We start from the raw sequence: 26,164 nt of genomic DNA, 5'->3' as shown, positions 1-26,164 counted from the left end.
GCTTTTTAACCGACTTCACAAAAAGGAGGTTATCAATTCGTCGGAATTTTATTTATATTTTCTTATATATGTTACCGCATAACTTTGGACCACGTTAACCAATTTCTATAATTGTTATTGAAAGTTGTTACCTCACAGGTGGTCCCATATTAATTTGGTTTAAATCCGATTATCGGATCATGAAGAAATTCACGATAATCCTCAATTTTTATATAAGAATTGGAGTCGGTTGTTTTTTTTTTGCTTAAGAATTGCTTGTTCAAAATAAAATTTTCAATTCTATGCTATTATAAATACATATGAGATATACATAAATATACAATATGTTTGTGCTTACGAAGGATCGAATGTGCTACAGCATCCAAGTGTAGTATGTTATGTATAAAAATTAGGCGCTGTCCTGAGTAAAAGTACTTTTAAACTTTAAATACAATAGTGTAATTCAACCTTTATTTACCCTTTGTTGAAATAATTATTTTTATTTAATTTAAGGTGTATTCGCGTATTCTACTAGCAGAAAACTCTCTGCAACAAAATTCTAATGAATTTTTATCTGATCTCTCTCAAAGAGAGAAATTCCAGCAAAAGTACGCGAACGCAAAACCAGCAAAAACTTGCAAGTTTTTAGTACAGCTGATCAATATTTTTGTTTACATAGAAAAGCATAAAACAGAAAACATGAAAAGAATATAAATAAAAAGTTTTCCTAAAGCAATTTGAATATATGAGTATTTGCTTTCTTCCGATACAATATCTTCTTCCGATAAAATAAATTTCCATATTTTCATAAATTGGAAACAGATAACTTTGATCAGCTGTCTTGTCTTGCTCGTCAGAATGAAATGTAAATTTGGTCTCTCAATTTCCCCTACTTTGCTGGATTTTTGTGTACGCGAACAGGAAAATCTAATAGTTTTTGATACTTATCAAAAACTATCAATGCGCGAATAAACCTTTAGATCGGATCAGTATATATTGCATTTCACATGATTGGATTTTTTAATTTAATTTGTTGTTATATAAAATCTGCTCACAAATTTTCATAACCATTTTAGAAATATTTTGTTATCATAATATCTCTTGAGATTTAAATAATTTCTTCAAACTAAAAATCAAGCTTAGTCCCACAAAATCTTTAATTTCTTAAAATTTTTGAAGTATTTGGTTCCAAAATATTGCTAGAAAACAGTTAAATTTAATTCTGTTTAACGAATCACACAGTTAATAGAATTACCTGTTTTTTCAATATTTTTTTCACGCTGCGAATATTCCGTATGGACTAACTTGAAAAAAAAAAGATTCTAACCGCGTCTATTTTCGTTGGCGAACAGTTAGGATGTTGCAACAATTCACTTATGTGCGTAAGAAGTGAATTTTAAAATTTAAAAATTTAGCAAAACTTAATTTATGTATATATACATATAAAAAAAAAAAATACAAAAAAGTCACATTTCTGTGACAAAGATAGACTTAAGGACAACTCAAATCAACTTTCAATCAGCTGTTCACTTTATAGTGACTACATACGTTACGACGACAAAGGCAGATAGATGCCCAGGCTAATTTTGCATGTCCTCTGCATTCTAAGTTCTGTAAATTTTGGCCGGTGTTTTCATCGAGCCACATTAAGTTTGAGAATAAACTCTTCAAGTTAATGCCCGAGATAATTCAGAATTAACGAGTTGATTCGGATCAATGCTGCCGTGTATCTATGCTTTTAGACTTAATGTTATAATTGAACCAAATTTGGTAGAAATCGATAAAGCTGTTACTAAGATGCACTTATATAGTCATAAGTGGGCGGTGCCACGCCCTTTTCCCAATAATCTTTGATATTCTTATTTCTTGTTCAGATGTTATAGTAAGAATTAACTTGGAGTAAATAAGCCTTCTTAGTTATTGTAATATCAGAGTTTTCGTATTTCTGAAATTTATCGTTATATGTATGAAAAGTTATTCATATGGAAAATTGAAATTAGCGATGCGCACTCTCTAAATCTTAATGTTAAGGGCTGCAAATTGGACAGACATCTTTTTTCGCTGTTCCGAAAATAAGTCGTAGCTTTTTCATAGATTTTTTGAACCAGTCTAATATACATACATACAAACATATACCAGTCTAATATATAATATATACATATATCGACATCTTTTGGCTTTTACAAAAACAAAGGTTATGCGAACAAAGCTACATATAATACCCTGTGCACAGGTGCACTCGGGTATACAATTAATCGGTAAAGCCTTATCAACTCAGCTGTGGTGATTTACTTTTACTTATTTTTTTCACGGGTTGCTTTGAAACTATCATACAAAAATATGCATCAAAAATGGCTTATAACTTGAAAACTTAAAGTGATCATGAACAATTATTTCGAGCTAATTTTTGGCAACGCGTTTTGTTCTTGAGCAGGCTTACTTTAACAAAACAAATTAACATTATTCCTTAAAATTGTAGTACCGTTTATCCGATATAGAATCAAAAATTTATCACAGGCTAGACGTTTTTTTTTCATTTTTCTTGGTGTTATTGATTTTGTAAGTAGTTACGGAATTTGGAAAGTTTCATACTAATAAGTTTATGTTTTGCCATAATTATATAACACTTCTTTTTATTCGGCAATGCAATGCACGCAATTTTTTGTTTTTTTTTAATCTTATTGCACGTAAAGCTTTGATATAGATATTAAATTTGTGTTTTAAATATACATATGTAAATATATACATGCTCGAATTGAATTCTTCACTTAATATTATTTTAAGTCTATAATTTTTTAATCGAACTCTCAATTTTTGTGCGATACATGTTTGCATAGTCTACTGGCCAAGTGTATATATAAGCCCGACGAATCTATAAATTCCCTTATTTAGTTGTTTTTTTTTTTTGTCGAAAAATTTGTTCAGGCAAACATGATGGGCTTGAATGCGATGCGAAAGATGTACGATGTATTTGCCTATCGCATATATACAGTATTGGCCAATACTATATATGTATATGTATATATAAATATACATAAGTAATTTATGTAAAGTTTCCGAAATCTATAGGAGTATCTCATTTCTGTAACGATTTTTCTACGGATCTACAATGAAATTTATATGAAGTGGTTGACACGAACTCATAAAGAAATTTCTGTACGAAAACTAAAGAAAATTCTGCAAGAAATTCTTCATAAAGCAGCATTATTTTCATTGCTTTACCGGTTTTCTTCCGAAATTTCGTAAAAGAATCGAATTGTGTACAGTTTATTTCAATGTAAAAAATTCGGCAAAAAATCGGATAAGATCTTTACAAATTCTTTAAACTTTTCTCTACAATTCAGAATACTCTCAAAAAATAGTTTGCAGGGACGCTGTACTTAATAAAAAATTTGCCAAAAAATGTTTATTTTAAACATTGGTCGAATCGAGCAAATATTTAAGTAAAAAAAAAAAAAAATCCATTTTAATTATTTATAAAAATTTATTTTTAAAAGTTGGCTTATTCTGAAAGCACACTTGTTTGTACAATACAATACGTACTTAAAAAGTTCTGAAAATTAAATGCTTCAAAAACTATACGCGATAAATCGAAAATTCTGAAAATTGTGAAATGTGGAGTTACAGACTTTGAGTTATTTGCCATTTCGTTATTTTTGAATGCAAACTTTTCTTACTTACTACATAAATGCTAAATGCCCATTAAATTTCAAATCAGAATGTGGTGCGCTTCAAAAGTTATGACATATGTAATTATGCCCCTCTTAAAAATTAAATAAGAAATTCACTTGTTTTAATTATTATTTTTTTTTTTTTAATTTAAACACCTATAATTCAAAAGTTATGCAGCAAATTGATCCAAATTTTTGAGGCTTCAAGTATACGTCAATGAATTATATCCAAAAGCAACCAGCTCGATATAGTTTCCAACAGTGAAAATAGAGCTAAATAATACAAAGGTTACCTGTTTTTTAGAGTTGCCCATAAATATGCATGTACATAAAAAAAAAAATATACCGACGAATTGATAAACAGCCTCCTTTTGTTTGAAGTCGTTTAAGAAGTGGTTCGGTTTGGATCAAACATTTTTTGGAAAATTTCGGTTTGATAAATAGTTCACTTAATTACTACAAAAAAGGGCTTAACTGAGTTCAACCAGTTTACGTCCCTGAATATCATCCTTCTAGTGAAGTAAATTTTCGGTTTAAAATTATGTAATATCATATTTTATATCAATTAAAAGTGCTATACCTCTAAAAAAAAAAACACCCGCTATGTTCCCACTAGAAATAAAATTTTCATATCGACTGCTGAGTGGAAAATCGACCTATCTCGGCAGCCAGTTCGAAAACGCTCTATCTCAAAAAACTTTTCAAGAACGCCCTATTTCAGATTTTTATTGAAAAACACCATATCTCGGAATTCGGTTCAAAAACGCCCTATCTTACTTCAAAATGTATTGAAAATGTGCTGATATAGGGCGTTTTTGAATCGGCAGTGGAGATAGGGCGTTTTTGAAACAAATTCTGAAATAGGGCGTTCTTGAAAAGTTTTTTGAGATAGGGCGTTTTCGAACTGGCTGCCGAGATAGGTCGATCTTCCACTCAGCAGTCGATATAAATTAGTTGTGGCGTGACGTTGTGACAGCTGATTGTTTTTTTTTTGTTTTTTTTTTATTTTATTCGGCTTTGTTTATAATTCCTACAACAATTGAATTACTTACAAATCGTTAAAAGAGCCAATTACGGGCGGATAACAAATGCTGCTGCCGTGGGAACGTACTTGAATATGTACTTAGTTTGTTAAGTACCTATTAAGGACCTTTAAAACATTTTTTATTTTAATTTTAGTCATTTCAATCCCTCATGGAGGTTCGCAATAAAGAAGGACAAAAAATTGCAGCCCTTAAATTGTCTGGCTTGATTTTACAAAAACTGGACTCGAATCGTACCATCCGTTCACGGATCGAAAACGATACGAAAGAAAATTACGTGATACGTCAGTCGTATAGGCCAGTATGCAGCTCACAATAATTCACAAAGAAATTTTCTTGAGGCAGTACGCAGTTCTTAAGAAATTTGCTACCCTTTCTACCTTGATACAAAAAGAAAGTAGTTTGATTTCAAAATTTTTTTACAAAAAATAAGTTTTTGAAGTTTCATAAATTGTACAAAATTATTAGCTACCTTGCCACATTGATAGCAATCAAACAATACACTAGAGGATTTATTGTTGTGCGTGGGAAATGTTCAGTTATTTGTACACTGATTTTTTGGTGCGGAGCGGAGGGGTAAGGGGTGTGTCACCGAAACTCATTAGAAAGAGCACAGTATAAACTTTAAGTAAAGTGCCTTCGCCACCCTGCCCTTTTTTCAGGCACTCGGAGCTCCTTTTGAAAATGTGGATAAATTTGAATTTTCGCAAAGAAAAATTTAATTTTCCAACTCCGGTTACGACATACACAATATTTTTGCGCATCCTCGGAAAAGCAAAAAATTTTAATTTGAGCCTTTGCACAGGTGTACCGAAGCAGTATGGAAACGCGCAAGAATTTTATTTTAATATTTTTATCCAACTTCACTAACTTAAATTTTTTTTTTTTTACTTTTTCAAAAAACAAAAATTTTTATTTAAGTGTCATAAACTTGTTAAAAGTCAAGTGGCCGGCAAAAACAACGAATGTCAATAAATGAAACTACCTTATATTTTTTTAAATTTTTTTGTGAAAAAAGAGCACAATGCAACCCCTGCTTGCTACAGAAGTATACGCCCGTTCCATTATTTCTTAAGGAAAGAGTGAGGCATCAGATGTCAAAATACCTTGGACACACACACGAAATAATGGCAATTTTTTTTCTCAACCGTTTTCTTGAGAGCTGCATAGTGACCTTTAAAACTGAATGGGATAACGATTCGAGCCCTGGTCTATTGCAGTTCGTAAAACGGGCGAATATTTAGTTCAAAATGTCTCTACTTTTTCCCTTCTTCGATCATTTTATTAAATGCACACTAAAATCATCCGACCAATTGTGAACAAGGTTCCTTTAATTACACAAATTTATTACAGAAAACAAAAAAAAAAATATTTAATTACTTAATAGCACATAAAAATAGTTGTTTTTGGACTACGAAAGTTATGAAAGTATGTATGGAATTGTACCTTAAAAATGGATTGAAAGCTAAACTCAGCAAATCCAATGCGTATAACTATTTTCCTAAAAATATTAAAGACCATAAAAAAATTAAAGAGAACAAAAAAACCAAGACACTTTACTTAACAACAACCCGAATTAAAAAACGAGAGCTTAAAGAAGAGAGTATTAAGAAGTTATAGTACATATATAAATAAGGAATAATTAAAAAGGTAAAATGAGCAAAGTATGTGATTTAATAACAGAAACTGTATTACAATTAGCAGGTGGCAAAGCAAATTAAACAAAAAAAAAAAATTACAAAAAATAATAAATTAATATTCCAAGAAAGTGACAGGCAAAAAATGTTGTGTAAAAGACAATTATTGTAAATTTATATAGTATGACTTATACATAGTTTAGTAGAACTTATGTATGTGCGAGCAAAAGTATAAACCAGCACTCTTTCCCAGTTCCCTGATAAATACGAATTACGAACTTAAACCACAAACCGCAAGTATATACATATAGATTTTTTTTTTTTAGTATGTACATATGTACGTACTATATTTATGTAATGCAATAACTAAAATAATTATAAATAAGTGATTGAGTAACTGAATGATATAACCTACAAAAAAAAAATACATATGTATGTATAGTTTAATGAATGCAATATAAATTTAAAGACAAACTCTATTACCTTATTTTATGAACTACATATGTATATAAATATTAAAATTATGAAAATATATATAAACTTATGCAATTACCAAAAAAAAACAACCAAAACCGCTATGCCAATTATTTACTATAAAAAAGCAAGAGATAATAACATTACTACAGTGTGTGTTTTTTTTTCATCAAAATCACCAAAAACTCAACTCTACCTGCCTACAAAAGTACAATACAAAATTTCATAAACATGTAAAAGCGCCAAATAAAAAATTACGTTTTCGAAGGCGTATGTGAAAAACACTAGTTTCTCTGTATGTATTTTTTTTTATTTTTTTTTATTTTTGTCAAGCCTCATCCTATAAGGTAAAGTTGTTTCATCAGCTGATACCACCTAATATGAATTCGCTTTGGTAATTTATTGGCGACATTTTTAACTCAATAGAAACTAATTTTTATTTTATTTAAATTGTAACCTAACCTCACTCATTAAAACATACTTTTATAGGCCTTGCTCCTTTGGTTGACTAACAAATATGTACATACATATATGTATACATATGTACATAGATAGATGATAGATAGTTGGTTGGGTAAGGCACTGCGACCGGTAGGTGTATATAAACATCGGTTTAGGTCTAATAAACAATTAATTTTCATCACAGCTACTTTAAAGTAGGCTCATATGACTCGTAGAAGATTGGAATATGTACTAATTTGAGAGTTGATATATAGCAAAAAAAATTATAAATCCAAAAATAGTCATAAAAAAGAGGAAAAAGAAAATAATTTTACCTCGCTTTTATAAACAGGTTGTTATATATATATACAGTGTGTCCTAGACCACCCGACCACCCCCTCTAAAAAGGAGGGAAATGTTTTTTTTTTTTAACTTAAAAACGCAAAAAAATTACCTACCAAATCAGGGATGCTCTATCTTTTGGTGGTATTACCGACTTCCGGCTTCGACCAGAATGGTTAAACTGACCGGAATTCCATTTTTTTCTAAACTAGATATACATACCTCCATGTTTTTACTACAGATTCGGATTCTTGGTTAGAAACTTTTTTCCTCGTAAGTGCCAAAATGGTCAAAATGGTATTATTTGGAACTTATGTTTATTTATTTGTTTTGAATAGCTTTCATTTAAAATATATTTCTATCCTCTATAACAGAAAGTACATAGAAAAATAAGTTTCCAAAATTTGCACAAAGTTCACATAAATTAATCAAACTAAAAAAAAAATCTAGCTTTTTATTCTGAATTTTTAGGAAAATTACCGTTAATTTTTTTGGATTATTTTGCCGAGGGGTTGATCATTTTCTTCCATACATAAACAGATTTTGTTCATGCGCAACAGCTTCGACAATAGATTTCCCCAATGACAAACGGTAATTTGAAGCGACTTGAAACTTGAACTTTATTATAAATATTATTAAAATTGAATGGGCTACAAAACTGGGACAATTTTCTAAAAATTCTGAATATAAAGTTTGAAATTTTAATGAAAATTTTTGAAGTTTGATTTTCATTTTGTAAACTTTGAAACAATCTTTGAAACTGCTATTTATGTGCTTCCGTATGTACATATGTATGTGGTTTCTTTTATAGATCAAACTATATTTTAAATAAAAATTATTTAAAATTAAAAAAATGAACATTACTTGAAAAAAGTAGCATTTTAAATTTTGCCCTTATTATTTTTCACGCAGCTTTATGCGTTCGAATAAAAATCTATAACATGTTAATATAATTGGCTATAACATGTTAATATGTCAATGCCAAAATCTTCACACTTTATTTAATATTTAAATAGTAAAATAAATTTGAAATGATTTGTGAATATTAATGCGCTACTCAAGCCTGAAACATATTGGAAACGACGGGCTACGGACCACAGCTGTCAAACTATTTTAACACGTACTCTTACGTAGATAATTATTTTGGCGACGACACGGCAACACTACGACTAGCCACAAAAATGTAGCTGTGGCCAGATTGGATATATTTCTATTTTTTGAGCGACAGATAAGATTCTTCCTCTTCTTTTTTTTTGTCAAACTCAAACAAATTCATGATGTCGCTGCCGCCGCGTTCAAAAAAATCATGTCGCCATGTTGACAAGGCGTTTAGATTATGTAGATAAAACCTTATTATCGTGTCGTGTGGTGATGTCGTTTTCGATGTGTTCAGAGCTTAAATCTTTCCTCTTATCAGGTGCGCTAATTTTACCACATTTTTACATGAACAAATGGCTGAATTTTTTGATAAGGTCCATTAGGACATCATCAGCATTTTTATTTAGCAAAGTATTTGCAACGATTACAAATTATTTCGGCAATTTTCAAACGGCAATAATAGGAATGTGATATCTTTCAAAACGTTCTACATTTTAGCTTAATAAAGAAATTGTGAATATCTTACAAAAAAAAAAAAAACTATTTAAATAACTATCACCTTTATAAATAATGAGAACTTATTTCTTATCCATTCTATATATATTCTCTATTTAAATAAGGTCATTCGTTATAATAAATTCTTGGGGTAATATTTAATAAATTTGTGTGTCACCTAACAAATGCTTGGTAGTAACCAAATAATTTTCTGCACATAATACATTAAAAAACTTCAATTCATTATATGTAACTAAATTAGATACGCACGTATATTAAGCACTCACAACAATTTCATTTACTAATAGAATATTCATTTGAATCAATTAACTTAGGTTCGGGTCCAGGTGGATTCACAGTTCGTTACACAAAACAAAAAAAAAATAGTCTCCGTTGTTGTGTATCTTTTCATTATTGTGTCGTTTTTACTAACATTAATATTCTGATCCAATTTTCATGTGGTCTGAATGGAGTTGCCGTAAAGCAACTCAGCTATGATATACCGCAGATATCTGGGTTGCACAAAGCTAAAAAAAAAAAGTTACGCCAAGATTTTGTAACAAATCTTGTAACGAACTGTAAATTCCACAAATAATTCAAATTAATTGGAGTTACAGTTTCCTTGGGATAGAAATATTTTTTTTTACGCCTCAGGTAACCAGTCAACGTCTGTACATAATGGAGGCGCACTGGGGCTTGTCTACTTCATAGCTACTTTTGCTAATGAGGTTTAGACCAACTTTGATGAGGGATCTTAACTTCTTCATTGTTTTCGTCTATAACTTCCAGACTTCGTGCCCTTCGCCTGTAATGAATACAGTTATTGGGGGTTCCTTCACGGTTCGCTAGTACTTAGCTTTTGCAATTCGATTTCTTAGATGAAGTTTAAGTATGCAGTTTTATAGCCCAATCAATTTTTATACAATAAAGTGCAAGTTTCAAGTTGCTAAGAATTACCCCCCTAAAAAAAATTCTCAAAAATGAATCACTAAAATTGATTGATCAAATACTAAAATTGATTGGGCTATAAAAGTGCATACTGAAAATTTTTTCTAAAAAATCGAATTAAAAATTTGGAAGGAAATTAATAATTAACAAAATCGTCAAAACGTCAGGTATGCATATTTTTGACGCCCACTGTACATATACAGTGATGAAAATATAATGGAAACAAAAATTTTTACAAATTTTGGGAATGTTTCTTTTGTTTATTAAATGTTTAATATTTTCTTTTTAATAGAAGTCCAACTCATTACATAACAAGAAACAAAAATTTTTACAAATTTCGGGAACGTTTCTTTTGTTTATTCAATGTTTAATATTTTTTTTTTATAAAAATACAACTCATTATATAACAAGTAATTTTTAGCAAAAAAAAAAAAAACGACTTAAAAAAATATATATATATACAGTTGTCCACAAAATAATAGGAGTGCGATATTTTGACCAGTTTTGGCTATTTGTCTTTTGTTTACTTAATGTTTATTATTTTTTTATAAAAGCCTNTTCATGATCCAATGATCGGATAAAAACCAAATTAGTATGAGACCACATCTGAGATACAACCTTTTCGTTGGAAAGACTTATCGAAATCGGTTGAGGTGGTCCAAAATTATGCGGTAACATACATAAAAAAAAAAAATATTCCGACGAACTGATAACCTACTCCTTTTTTGGAAGTCGGTTAAAACTGCATATAAATCAGCATTTCAAACTTCGTACAAAATTCACAAAGATTTTAAAATCTTAAAAAATGATTATACAATTTTTGAACTTTTTAAACAGTGCAGGTTTCAAGTGGCCGATTTTTGAGAATCTTCTTCCATACAATGCTTGAACGAAATCCATTGTTATATAAGAGAAAATGCTCAACACCGACGGTGGAAAAAATTCTCAATAAAAAAGGGTATATTTTAGTCACTTGAAACTTGTACATTATTCATATTATAATAAAATTGAATGGCTACTAGGAAAACTGCATACCCAGAATTTTTGTAACAACTCTTATTAAAAAGTTACCAAATGTGGTAAATTATTTTTTTTTTAATTAGAAAGTTTTTCCTTAATTCTGTACAAAGTTTGAAACGTTGATTTGTATGCTGTTTTTATGTAATGAGCTAGACTTTTATTAAAAAAATGATTTAACATTAAATAAACAAAAGAAAAATTTCCAAAACTTGTCAACATTTTTTGTTTCTACTATTTTTTCCACCATTTCGGAAAAAAGAAGGTCGCTCTACACCGCTGAGTCTTAATTTTTTTACCAAGCAATTTCGACAATTTTGGCCGAGCTTAGGTGTCGCCGTTGTACATTTTTCGGCATATCTTCATTATTTACAGTCGGATTTCCAAGTATGATTTATTGTTCTTATTTTTTGTGTTTCGAGGAGACACTTTTTTGTTCAAATCTCAGTCCTACCCGCCCTATTGCAAGTAAATTAAAGGAAGTATTCCGTTTATTTCAGTAGAAATGTTAAAAAACAAAAACAATTTTTTTTTTTTTACCGAATGTAATACTACTAGGTTTCACAGAAAAATGTAATAAGGCAACGTCTTGGTTCGCAAAAAAAAACAATTAGTTACATATATTTTTGAATTTCCTTGCAAAAATACTTTCGACTCAGGGGTGTACGGCGAACTTTTTTACTTACTTAAGGTGGTACGGTCTAATATACAAACATACATATTTACATATGTACATAGGTTTGTTGTGATGCCATAAATTTATGTATAGATCAAGTAGTATATCCTCGGCGCTTTGTAGAGGCCGTTGTCACATATGTAGGCAGAACCGCAAACGGTAGCTACCACCTGAATAGTATTTAAGATTACACATGCAAACCTACTTACATGCATACATACATACATACATACATACATACGCATCACATAGTCAACTAGTTCATTTTTTATACTGCATAAAAGAACTTAATCTCATTTTCAGCTAAATTCGTCGTCAGTGGCGGTCCGCCGACATCGACGATGCCCCAGTCGTCCAGTGGCGGTGGGAGTGGTAATATGACAGCGGCCTCATCGACAGCTTCGTCTAAATGGCTGCTCTCGCCGACGTTGGAAGTGTCGAGTGAGGAAAAGACTTCGTTGATAAATAATCTGAAAACTGATTCCGAAGGTGGCGCTGGCGGCGGTTTAGATGATGTTCACGGTGGTGGTGGTGGTGGCGGAGGTGATGGTGATTCCGTAGCCACCTTGGCTGGCGTAGCACTGCCTGGCGGTGGTTTTGTCAAACTCCCGTTGGAGGATCGTAATAAATATGAAAAATTACGCAGCAATGATAATCCCACTTCCGATGATTCTGATTCCGAATTCTTTCAAGAAGATTACAGCAATACAACTGGTCCCAGCAGCACCAAAGCGATTTTCAAGCAAATTGTTACCAACAACATACCAGATACAATACATAAGATACAGCAGGCTGCCTATCACAAGGTCGATAAGACACAGCTGAAAGTTCCCATTGTAAAGAAATTACGCCATTCCACTAAGAAACCGACAACAGCAGCCCAACAGGCCGCACAGCAAGTGAACGCCGCTTTAGAGCAGCACGAGCAACAGCACCAACAAGCGGCCGCAATTGCTGCCGCTGCAGCAGCCGCATCCGGTGTTAAATCGGATGGTGAGGATTCGATTGGTTCAGCGAGCGATTTGCGTGCCGAAGATGATGACTTGTTCGATGAGAATGATGTGCGTACGCGCAACACAAAGTTGCGACGCCCAATCATGGATATGGATGGGATAAGTGAGAGTGTGAAGACGTGCAGCTCATCAGCTTATCACGCCGAATGCGAAAGCGTCACCACGCATGAAGACGATGTGAGTCGAGTGTTGGTTAAGGTGCGTTTGCGCAAGAAGGACCGCACCGCTGCCGCTGTGGCAGCTGCTGCCGAAGCGAGTGGCATTGTAGCATGCGACGACGAAAGCGAACTTAGTCCGACATCAAATGACTTCCATAATAAGCTCGGCGACAAACCGCTGCTGCTTGACGATGAACTAGATTATGGCTCAGGCGATTCTGATTCGAAAGGTAAGAGTAGTAATGAAACGGAAGAATCACCCGAAAGTGGTGTACCGCCCAATTTGGTGGCAAATGCAAATGCAAATTCTAAGCCAATAGAGTTGGATGTATTCGCTATGGCGCCATTTAAGATGCCTGTTGGTTTGCCATTGAAGAAGCGTACTACAAAAAGTACACGCGGACCGCCAAAAGTGCCGGCACGTAACCCGCCTGCACAATCGCATGCAGCGGAAATTTGGACATCAACGCCAGTAAAAGGATGCGAAACGCGCACCAGTTCAACAGATAATTTCACGAGCTTTCCTTCGGGTCCCTCGCCACAATTAGACGAGTTCAACGAGCCGATTTTCAATCCATTCGTCGAGCCAGTTGTTGCACAATCTGCCTTAACTCCTAAACCGCACATACAGAGCGCCTCAAATTTCGGCACAGTCACCGTTATATCCACATCAGCCGATACGCCGGCCGCAACTCCAAAACCTACTACTGCAAAGGCAGCAGGTTTGACATTTGTGTCCAACTTCCCAACAGCCATGCGTGTGGAGCTGCCAACCAGCGTTCTGCCAGCGCATGAGAAGGATCTTTTCGGCTCGGAGCCATTTCCGCAGGTAATTCGTAAATGTATTATTGTTAATTCCACAGAGGGTGGCGCAGAAAACGCCAGTAACAATAAAAACAACAACAACATTGTGCAAATCCAACAACCTCAAACGACCATACCAGCGGCTCCAGTAGCCCAACATTCCAATGTGACAACCATTCCAACCTTTGGCATGCCTTTAGCAACGGCGGCGCCGCAACCAACCAGCATGCCTCAACTCGTCACAATCAACCATTCAATAATTATCAACAAAACACCCGAACCTTTGGCGAGTTCCTCGTTGCAATATCGCACCCATAATCCTAATTCATTCCAACAACAAAGTCCTGCAACGGCTGCGAACTCCGGCGTCGCTACCACAGCGAGTGGCAGCGCCTATATCAAATTACCTGCAACTGTTGCGCCGCTGAACACTACCAACATTGCCTCTGCCAAGCATGTCAGTGTCAATATACCGCCGCCCCACCCGGCAGTGGCGTCCATCAGTATACCCGGTCCTAATGCCGCCACAATTCTTCACAAGCAATCTCTCAAAGTCAGCGCTCACATTCCCCATACGCATGGTGTCGTACTGACCATACCTGGTGGGGGTGGCGGTGGCGGTGCTGCTGCTGCTGCTGCTGCTGCTGCTGCTGCTGTTGCACTCCCCTCCAACTCCACCACTGCAACTGTCTCGAAAATCGCGCACACGCCAAGCACCCATGGCGCCATTGCCACCGCCAGCACTATTGCCCACATGAAAGTGTCCGATCACCAATCTCTGTTTCCTATCGCCGATAATGGTTTTGTACAAATCTCTCAAGAGCGTTGTTCGGACTTTGCGTCAGACGATGAAGCGGAGCCAGTGGTTTCGCATGGATCGCATGCTGCCGACATGGGTGCAGCCACATCAAGAACAACGCCACCAACTTCATCGGCAACGGCGATACTCAACAGCGCCGCCATAGCCCCAGCCAGCAAAGCAAAAAAAGAAAAGTCTCACTTGGGTGTGAGAACTTTGCCAGCTAAGATTACACAAAAGGTTAAGGGGCACACCTACAAGAAGGTAGTGTCCGCCGGCGTCCTCGGCTCAACTTCATCATTAACTTCAAGCAGCAAACAGAAACATCAACGCTTGCAATGTCAGTCACAAGAGGACGACGACGACGACGACAACGACAAGGTTGACGTTGAACGCAACAGAGAGGGCAATTTCAAGAATCGTTCGGCGTCGAGTGCCGTCACAAGCAGCAGTTCAACAAAACATTCCAGCAAACATACAGCAAGTACCGGCGGTGGTGGTGTTGGCGGTAGCAGCAAAAGCGCCAAGGGCCCAAGTGCCCCTGCCAATTCGGCAATGTCGAATAGCTTCCAATCGAATACAATACAAAATTCAGCGAAAACTGGCTTTAGCAATATGAGCTTCGAAGATTTCCCCTCCGATCAAGAGATCGATCGGCTGTCCAAAACCCTACCATTCGAGGTGGTGCGCAATGAGAAAATGCTGCTGGAAGCCGAGAAGAAATTCGGTTCGTTGAAGCGTCGCAACAATCTGTTCTCCTAGAAGCGAATTGCCGAAACGAAGCGATCGTTGAAGCGCGAATTTAAGCAAGTACTACATAAAGTATTGAAAAATTCCAAGGAGTAATTAATAATTGAAGTCAATTATCTAAATAGAGAATGCCTGTAACTATGTATTTACGTAGAATTAAGCGTAGAGATAGATGTAAGTGTGTAACACAAATGTGAATTGATGAACAATACAATACAATACATATGTACTAATTTAGAAGAACGGATGTGAAGAATATAGTATGTTTTATAGTCGGGTGATTATTTATGTCTTAAGCATCGTAATGTTGTCTTAAAGTCGTACATTTTTTTTAGGCCAAAACAACGTTTTAAAATTGTTTTTGGGCGATTCGCAGGGTAAAATGTAAGCAAGTGCATTATACATATATTTTCTATCAGATTAAAAATATTTTGATGTGTGTTGTTACACATGCGCTTAAAAAATTTTAACTATTATTTTAGTTTGAAAATTTTACGACATTACGAGTTTTTGTGAATCGCATAAATTTATTGTGTAAAAATTTGCTAAGAACATAAAAGAGGGATATTTGCACAGCAACTTGAAAGTTTTAATTAGATTTTGAAATTATCTGGAACGCATTTTAAATCCAGCATTTTTCAAATCATGTTGCTAAAATAAGTAAACTAATATATTCCAATTCAGAAACTTTTTTAAAATAACTCGTGAAATTGTTGTAAATTTGTATGAACAAACTTAACGTTTTTATTAAACTAAATGTATTTTTTGTACATAAGAAAAGTTATTTATTTAATATTTGGCAGCTTAAATTTTTTATTACTGTTTTGCTAAAATTATAAAAACATAGTTTTATCTTAATTTATTTAGTAGTGTCACTTGTAAGTACTACACAGGCATTCGTTTCATTTACAACCCGTCTAGGGACACGAACTTTTATACAATACGATACCACATCGCGATACTTTTCACATTCCATGACATGTCATTGTACTCGATACTTTGAAATCAATATTTTCGAGAATGAAATTTTCTTAGAAAATACATATAATATTAGGAGTATTCTTGTACATATTTATTCCAAAGGAGAGCCGACTTATCTTTGCATCCAATTTTTTCATGTGCTTTGCCGGATTTTCACTGGGCATTAAATGACGAAAAAAAAATTATTACAAATTCGGACATTAAAAAAAAACAGGTGTAATTATGTTCAGGTGTAATTTTGTTTTGAGAAAATAGCACTAAGTCTGTTTCCGCGTGGCATTTGTTTAATGGTAGAACATTTTTCGTCCTTTTCGTCGTTTCAATGTCTCGTGGAAATTCAGCAAAAAGGTGTTAAGTTGTATGCCACTACCGAATGACTTATTGAGGAATTTTCAATGGATAGAAATATTTTTTCACTTTTCACCACAACAAAATAGAGGAAAATGCGATAGCGGGCGGCTGCCTTGCAAGAGAGGCATAAGCTGACGGCCTCCAGCCCTTCTTCGTTGATGTATGTAGTAGCTCCCAATACAATGAAGAAAGAGCTCAGAAAAGAGAGGAACACATTGAGGGAATTAATGTAATTAGAGAAGCTTACCAAGTCTGCACGAGTCAAAAGGCATACTGGGAGGTAACACACGATGAGATTTTTTATATAAACTCAGCTTGCCAAATTAGGGACATAGAATGTTAACACCCTGCAGACCCAGAGTACAATTCTACAACAAGCCTGAAATGCGCGGAACGCCTGCAATTGTTGTGGAGTTGTTCCCCTCAGAGGGCACCCTATGCTGGAGATATGATCGTTGCATCGTAAGCCGTCTGCAAAATGCTTTTATACATATATGTATGTCACTTTCCTCTTTTACATGGGGAAGGACCCTTCCTTCCATTATTTAACAACACAAATGCATGTAACAAGCTGTGCAAATATCCTTCAATATTTATTCAATAAAAATATACTTACATACATATGTACATACTACAAATGTATGTATGTATGTATATATGTATTGATAGTACATACAAACATTTAGTGTTTTTAAGCATATACGCAAATTCCGAAAGCATTTTTGCAGTAACTGAATTATTTTTGAACAAAGTTCATGGAAATAAAAAAAATAGTATTTGTAAATAAATGCTTTTAACTAAGTGAATGCAAAAGAGTTCATATTTATAGAAACCTTTATTGTAGAAAGCATGCAATGTTCAACTTTGCTTTATTAGGACACAAAATAAAATATATAAAAAGTAGATATTTCAGCGTCATTTATTGATATTATTGTTTCATATTAATATATCATCACTAATACAATATAAATATAATATCAAGTTAAAAATATCAGTTTAAATCGTCTGTTATCCTTTGGGGCTGCTTTAAGAAAGGTTTACAAATTTAGTATATGTAGAATCTTTTAAGCTGTTTACCGGCAAATAGGCGTCCGCAAATGTCAGGTAGGGATGTTACGAATTTTTGCATTCGTATTCGTTACGCGAATGATTTGCATCATTTGATGTCAATGCAAACAAGTTTTACGAATGCGAATGTTTAACAAGTTCTGCTAAATTTCTTATAAGCAATATAAAAAGAATTTTATATTCCTCAAGCGAAAGCGTAGGCTCAGCTGTAGAATTGCATTAAAAAATTTGAAATTAAAGCTCAATTGAAGGCCTATCTTAAAAAAGCGAGTATGTCCTCGATGAAAACCCTCTCGATTTGTGGAAAACTAAACTAAAATACATACTATAAATTGACGGATCTGGCTTGCAAATAATTGAGCGCTCCGACCGTCAGCGTTCAGGCTAAGCAATTGTTCAGTGCATCCCACCTTATATACGAGCTTCTAGGAAATCGCCTAGCGAAGTCTCTTTTGAACTTTCAATTATTAGATTAAAATATTCACACTGTTTCAATATTCTAATAATTTTTTTTATATTTCAATTGTAATTTATTCGATTTGTAAGTCATAAAAATAATCAGGCAGGTTCTGCAATTCACTTCCGAATGAATTTCAACCCCTTAGAATTTGAATTCAAAGTGAGTTTTGTTGAAATTCACTTAGAAGTGAATTACAGAACCTGCCTGAATGAAGTAAGTTGGTAATAGCTTTTTTAATATTATTCCTAAACATTCGTATTCGCGAATATGAAATATACGACATTTATAACATCCCTGATGTGAAGAGATTCGTAAGTAAATTGTCGTAGAGAATGCAAGCAAAAATAAATAAAGTTAAATATACTATATATCTACACATGTATAATGTCTCTTACTGCTTTTAATATTAGGGGTATTCTTGTATTCACCAGTCGAAATTATGCAGCGGCAAAAATTCTGAGAATTTAGCAGCAGTGATCGAAAATAGCCAGTTTTATTATACAATTCATAACCGTTTGGGTACTTGAAAATAACATGTACTATAATTGAAATTTCAATTCAAAAAATCAGAGGAAAAAATGTTCTTTATTCGAGATTTGGATGCAGCAGTGTGATGCTTGTTATTTGAAGAATATTTAATAATCCTACATGATTTATATCAAAAAAGTCTGAAACTAATCGGTTTATTGACCAATATTTTTTTAATAAAAAATAAAATATAACATTTTACTTTTTTGCAGGAACCGAGAACTAAAAAAGTGCGATCGAAACTAAATGTTCCCAAGAACACTTTAAACTCCAAACCGAAATGAGAACAAAGCCTTCGGGAGTGTGTTTTTATAAGAACTAAAGTGAGAACACAAGACTATCGAGAAAGTTTTCGACTTTTCTTACACGGAAAATGAAAAATTGTTCCCTAATAATGAACGATCTGGAAGTTGAAATGTTCCAGCTTAAAGTTTCGTTTTCGTTCTTTTTCGAGTACAATTCCCGAGAACGTTCTCGTACAGAACTTAACCAAACCGGAACGTGTTCGCGGTCCCGGCTTTTATGTTTTCGATCAAAAATAAAAGTTAACATTTTATAAAAATAAAAGTTAACATTTTATTTTTCCATTAACATTTAAATTTTAATTTTTCCGATCAAAAATACTAGCTAAAATTTTACCGTAGATTTTTTCGATTAAATGTAAAAGTTTATATTAGACTTATTTTTCTGATTACAGAGAAAAGAGCGGTCCAGCCGAGTAGACGATAGCCATGGAACGCTTTATATAAATTTTTGGCTAAGCCTGTTAGTATAGTAGACCACCTATGCAGTTGGCAGGAATGTACCTGTGCCCGTTCTGTTAGATTTTATGAACATTCCTACACCTACTCTGCATTTCAAGTGTTTCCCTCAGTAAAGATAGCTGTACTCTACACGCACTGATTCTCGCCCGAAACTAGTCAGTGGGCCTTCGGATTTTTGTGCGGACTTTGTAGTTGATCCAAGTTTAGTGCTATAATGTAGTCGTTAGGCACCGCTTCTACTTCGGATGGTATATTTTATTAGGGATGACATTGCACACGAACGGCCTTTTTTTCCACTAACCTCAAGCCAGTAATCCGATTGCGATGTGAGCAAGTGAGTTTTCAATACAAAAAAAGAGATCCATAGGTAGTAAATTGTTTGGCAGGATCTCCCGTTGCACTAACAGCAGCTACTTTCTGACTTAGTTAGTTTGTTCCGGATTCAAATGTCGCGAACGGAAGGAAATTATTATGTAATCTGACATGATACGAGTATGGCAACATTGTCGGTATAAGCCACCACCTTGATTCCCTGAAAGTCTAGGTTTTAAAAAAGGATAGGTATGCCCCTAAACGAAAAAATTCTTTAAAACCTCAAAATTCTTGAGGCTTTTACTAAGCTGACAAGCAGAAAAGGGTTTACATTAGACCGTACCATAAAAAAGTTCTTCGTACATACCGAGTTTCAAATATTTTTGCAAAGCAACTTCGGAAAAAACAGGGTGAAGCTAAGTGTACACGGTAGAGAAATCTCTCTAGAGTTTTACTGAAATAAAAATTCCCTCTTTCAATTTAGTTTACACGGTAGAGCAACTCTAGGAGATATTCACTCTAGCTAGAGATGAAATAGATAAATCTCAACTATTCTCTACCATGTACCCTACAAGCTATGTACCCGGTAAACAATAGTTACCTCTCGCCTAGAGTTAGTTTTATATCTCGAATTGTTGTCAACGCTTGTATGTATATGTATATATTAGCTGAGCGGTAACCCTTCGTCGATTTGACAGCATTCACCTATTTGCTGACGTCATAAAATACATTGTCGCAATATGAACAAGAATTGAATTTTCGAATTGTACTTATTTGCCGAAAAAAAATTTTACCTAAAAGAAGACCTAAAGTAGTACCTAAAAATTAAACATGGCAGCCTCTCTATTCGGTACTATGAGTACTCACATATATATATATATATGGACTCACATTAAACAATCTTTAATATTTATAAAATTCCCTTGAAAGGAGTTTCTCCGAGAAGTTCCAGCCAAACTACTATGTATATGTAGGTATGCACCATGTTGGGCAAGTGGCCTGGCACTCTGACAAAATAGCAGATAACTCAAGCAACGACTGTTGCCAGCGTGCCAGACCACCTGCTCAATTTGTGAATACATACCCCTTATGTTTTAACCAATAATAATGCTGCTTTGCAAAGGAAGGAGGCTATTGGTAAAGCCAAACGGCTTCTCATAAAAATACAATCGCCGTTCGGAGTCGGCGTAAAACTGTAGGTCCCTCCGATTTGTATGACAACATCAAGGCACACGCCCCAAGTCGGAGGAGAAGCTCGGCCAAACCCTAACATAACGCCAATCTATTATTATTATTATTATTAGTTGTCGTAGAGTTTTCAATCCAGCTGCGTAGGACTGTGTACACGGTGAAAAAGTCTCGCTAAATAACTCTCACGTAGACTCTGTAGGCGAATCTCTCGTAGAGCTCTATTGAGTGTTAACACTTCCATAGCGAGATTTTGGTCTAAATCTCGCGTTTTTTCTCTACCGTGTACGCTTTGCTTAAAACTCGTAAGTTTACGAGGCTTTTATGGGAACGAGCCCTCTGTGAAAAAGTGTAAATAGGTGCGTAAAATTACTGTTTGACAGATCAACCAGGATTTTGTGAAGCAATTTTTGTTTCGTAGCATTTTCCATAACATCCCGCCATCTTGCCTCTATCACTCTTGGCTGAAATACAGTTTAAAATGCCGAAAATTGGCACAAAAACCGAAGCCAAAAAAGTTAGTGGATGAAATTCATTCATTTTATTCGCTTATTAAATTTTTTCGTTTATTTTCATTATTTTATCATACATTTTAGTATAAAAATTTCGGACCCTCGGCAACACTGAAGTTTACGAGGTCGTTTGCTCACCAAATTGTGCCTCGTAAATTTACGAGGGGCTCGTAAATAGAGCTCCATATAAAATTTTGACAGTTCTTTTACGAGGCTCGTAAATTTACGAGGTTTACGAGGCTTTTACAAGTTTAAGGGAAGACCCTTATTAAACTTTAGCTAAGGAAGTATTTTGATTATTCCAGTAGAACTACATATCTAAAAAAATGTAGATCCGGCCAAAGAAATCTTTTTTTCGGATTTGCCTTCTAAAAATGTTGTAGACAGAGAGGTGTACGGCGAACATTTTTTTGTTTGCTTATAAGGTGGTACAATACATTAGTACGTACACACATATTTATAAAGTGAGAAATCTTTGATGAAAAAGCAGGCAATTTTTATTAAATATTATGTGTTTTACTGAAAAGTTCTAAATTTACACATTTTCGCAAACTTTAATATCTAACAAATATTTTCTGAGTTTTTTTATGTTTGCGTACATATATATATATATAAATACACAAATAAATTAATTATTTGCATAATTTATGTATGTATGTGTGACTTTAACTGCAGCAAGCTTACGTTTTATAATTAAATACTAAAAGAGAATTTATTTTTTGTGATAAGTTATCAATTAAACTAATTAAAATATTTAGGATAAAAACGAAGTATATATTTATTAAATGGTATTTAAATATGTATTTACTATTTTATTTCATTTTTTTTCAAATAAACTTTGATTAGTTTGATAACATACATATGTTTTTACATACTATATCTAAATAAAAAGTATACATTTTAAAATCAAGATTTTTTTCTTCGCACCTTCTCATTTATTACAAGTAAATAATTAAAAAGAAAAATTAATAAATATTGTAAATTGTTTAGTATATACAGTGGCGGACAAATAAATAGGGACGCGCGTTTTTAATAAGTTTTCCATATTTTGCTTTTATTAAATTTTAATTATGTTTTAACCATCTAAAAATTGAACGATATTTAACAAATGTCCATTAAATTTTCCATATTTGTTCACAATTAAATAAAAAATATGCAATTTTGTAGCCCATTAAATTTTAGTGGTGAAGTTGTAAGGAATTATCGTTTGTTTTCGCCGTTTTTTTTTTGCTGATGGTATCACGCATTTTCTTCCATCGGCCAAAAATAAATAAAAATCGCCGAAAACCAACGATAATTCCTAGCTACTTCACCACTAAAATTTAATGGGCTACAAAATTGCATATCTTTTTATTTAATTTATTTATTTTTTATTTTTGCTGATGGTATCACGCATTTTCTTCCATCAGCAAAAAAAAAATGCCAAAAATCAACGGTAAGTTCTACCTACGGCAAAGTAGCACTTTGTTATACAAAAAATATTAATTGCTTCTGCATTTTTTTTTTTTTAATTCTGAATAATAAGTTTCGAATTTTTACAAATTTTGTACAAAGTTTTATAAAAAAATATAATAAACCAGCTACAACTAGCCAAAACTGATTAAAATGTTGCGTACCTAATTGTTTGCCCACCACCGTATAATAATGTAAGTCTGTGTATTCATAGGTATATTCTTGAATATGCTTAAACTATGGTTGAACTAAAATTATATGCCTATCCATATTCATATTATGTTATGCTGTATTTCCACTAGGCATTAAATTGCAAAAAAATATTATTTCAAAAAATATTAATGACAAAGTTGAGCATTAAAAAAAAACCTAGTAGAAATTCGGCACGATTATTTACTTATGTACAATTATTCATACTACATTATTAACCACTAGGAATTAAATGACAAAAAATGTTTATAACAAAGTTGGGTTTGCTTTGAAATCTCAGCTGCTATGGCAATCCTACGATTACATACATTCATTTGAATTTATGTTAAAAAATATAATACCTAAATACATATATTGTAATATATCCGAACACAGCACTCATATACAATGCATAAAATGCCTATTATAACACATAACATGTTTTAAGAAATGAAAAAAATAATAAATAAAATTATTAAAAATTTTATATCACCTGACATTTTACCTCAACTGTGACACTGTAGCTATAGTTCGTGGTAAGCTACTAAGCATTTGTTTGTGATGAAATGTTTTTTTTGCACTATTAAACCTTATTTGGTTTTGCATTTGTTTGTTTTTGCAGTTTATTTAATGTATAATTTTGTTTAACATTTTTTAACAATATTGATATCGACTACAGAAAATAATATACCCGGAAGCATATATTATGTTGTAAAATTGACGAAAAAGCAGGGCTAATCTCTCTAGTTATTTTATTACGTTTGCTTTTTTATCCTACATACAATGTCCCAACTTTTCGCCAAGTCCCCATCATCCATTGCCAATTAACAAAAATAATAAAAAGTATAGCTTTAGAGAAAATTTTTTAATAATTATAAACTAATAACAACGTAATTACCAAAAATTCTTGCGTAAACAGCGCGCTACTTTCCCTATCTTACCCACAAAAATTCAGTTTTGTAGGGCTAATGTTATGCCGAACTCCCACTAGGCATTAAAATGACAAAAAAGAATTGCATTCAGTTTTTTAGCACTAATATTTTTAACGCCTAACTATGTCATTAAAATTTTGATCATTTAATGCCCAGTGGAAATTCAGCATAACCAAAAGTCATGTCGGAAGATTTTCAGCTTTAAACACTTTATACATTTAGACAAAAATACGGATATGGAGATATGTTTCGAAAGGTAAGTAAATATTGAGCAAGAAAAGAAAGAAAAGAAAAGCAATGTCCCCCCCCCCCCCCTCCCCCCCCCGTCTAGTTAACATCGCTGGATGTACATAAAGACGCGTTTTCACTGTATCAGTTTTATGCTGCCTCCGAATAGCAGGTGGTTTTATTAATAGCCTTTATTAGGGTAGGAATGCACTCTGGGGGCATATGCAGATGATATAATAGTGGTGGCAGTGTCAGGTCTCTTTCCCTCAACGATCAGCAAAATCTTAGAGGAATTTCTGTTCAGGTTATACTCGTGGGCCTCAAAAAGTGGCACTGATGCTATTTACCAAATAAGCGAAATGAACACAATTCAGACCCCTTTACCCCAATGGAACGAGACGAAGTACTTGAGTATTGTATTAGACGACAGAACGGGACAGAAGCTGCACAAGGCCCAGGAGCCTTCGTCCGATAGGGATTTTACTATCCACTCACCTTCGGTCTTTAGCAGTTAATCGGAATCATTAAAGCGTCCTAAGCCTAAGCGGGCGATGAAGTGCACAGCGCTGGAAAATTTATGGCTAAACTGCTTAGGAAAGTCATGCCTAACTAAACTTGAGTGGGCAATAAAAGACGGGCTTCACAATATCTTGAAATTCGCTAAGAAGGCATCTTGGATTCTTGATATAAGTATTGCCCACTTACTCATCTTGAAAGATCGTTTGCTGTGGTAACACTGCGGACGCAATAACTTTTTTATTTGAGTCCAGCATAACCGAACCTAAGGGAAGGTAAGAAACAGGCAACAAATGTTACAGGGTTTCTGCAGAGTAATGAAACACTTGTCAAATCTAGAAGTTTTTTCTGTCCAAGGAAGTTTATGGCCTAAGCATATGTCCTAAATGGCACTTAGCCAAGGAGCATCGCGAGATTTCTTAACGATACGTCGATCAGAGAAGGCCTATAAGTAGATAGGGGTGTGTTACAGTAGCTCTTTCTCGATCCGGGTAACTAGGTTACCGTTTGGCTCCTCTAAATTTAATCTAGTGCCGGGATATTGGGATTCTTGTCAAGCTTTTAGAAGCAGGGAGGACATCAATCTTTTTAATGTGTACATGCCACGCCATTAAAAAAAAAAAAACGCTTACATGAAGTTTCCTCTTAGACGGAATTGAAGTAGAGGCATGGTAATCGGGGATAATTCTGCTAGCATCCTTCAAACGAAAGTACTGGGGATTACGAGGGCCGTAAAAGACATGATGCCAAGTCTTATCGAGATGTCTAAGTGCTCAATTAGTGTTAGTAACCCTGTTCCTAAATAAACTTAGCGACATATCGGGTGGCAACATTGTTTTGTGCCATATATCTACGAACAGATGAATTTCGGGTGAATGCTGAACGGATCGCCAAGTCAAGCAGACGTACCAAGAACACAATCAAGAAACAAGACAAACACATATAAAAGAAGTTCAGCATCGCCGCGCGACAAATATATTGTACCTTATTTTAAACGCTTTATTGTAATGTTTAATCTTTAATTGCGGAAAATAAACAGTTTTTCTTAAATTCGCGCAAAATAGTTTTGTTCATTTGGCGACACAACAGTTTTCTTGATTTTGGTACGTACTGCTTGACACACATACACACGAGTATTGGCACGAATAGCGGACCGCCGTTATTGGGATATATTTTCTCGGTTGCGGTAAATTATATGTCTGAGCCAAACCGCTATAACTTGAGGAAAAGACCAAGGACTGAAATTGAAGGTGCCATGGAGGACGAGATGCCAGGGAATGCAGCTCAAGCCAACGGGATGGTGGCGGCGTTGAACGCGTTAAAGGCTTCAGTGGAGGA

General features: G+C 34.0%; 1 protein-coding gene across 1 annotated transcript in view; it reads left to right on the top strand.

Moving 5' to 3' along the window:
• The window catches only part of Nak (Numb-associated kinase), a 28,746-nt gene extending 12,675 nt beyond the window's left edge, over positions 1 to 16,071 (top strand). The window contains exon 7 of the mRNA XM_017620699.1: positions 12,125 to 16,071. Coding sequence (XP_017476188.1) covers positions 12,125 to 15,357 — 3,233 coding nt within the window. The 3' untranslated portion in view covers positions 15,358 to 16,071. The remainder of the gene's footprint in view (positions 1 to 12,124) is intronic.
• Positions 16,072 to 26,164: the final 10,093 nt, after the last annotated feature.

This window comes from Rhagoletis zephyria, unplaced genomic scaffold, assembly GCF_001687245.7.
Source record: "Rhagoletis zephyria isolate East Lansing unplaced genomic scaffold, Rhagoletis_zephyria_1.1 Rzeph_scaffold_02232, whole genome shotgun sequence".
Lineage (NCBI taxonomy): Eukaryota > Metazoa > Arthropoda > Insecta > Diptera > Tephritidae > Rhagoletis > Rhagoletis zephyria.
This window is presented reverse-complemented; position numbering and strand designations above follow the sequence as displayed.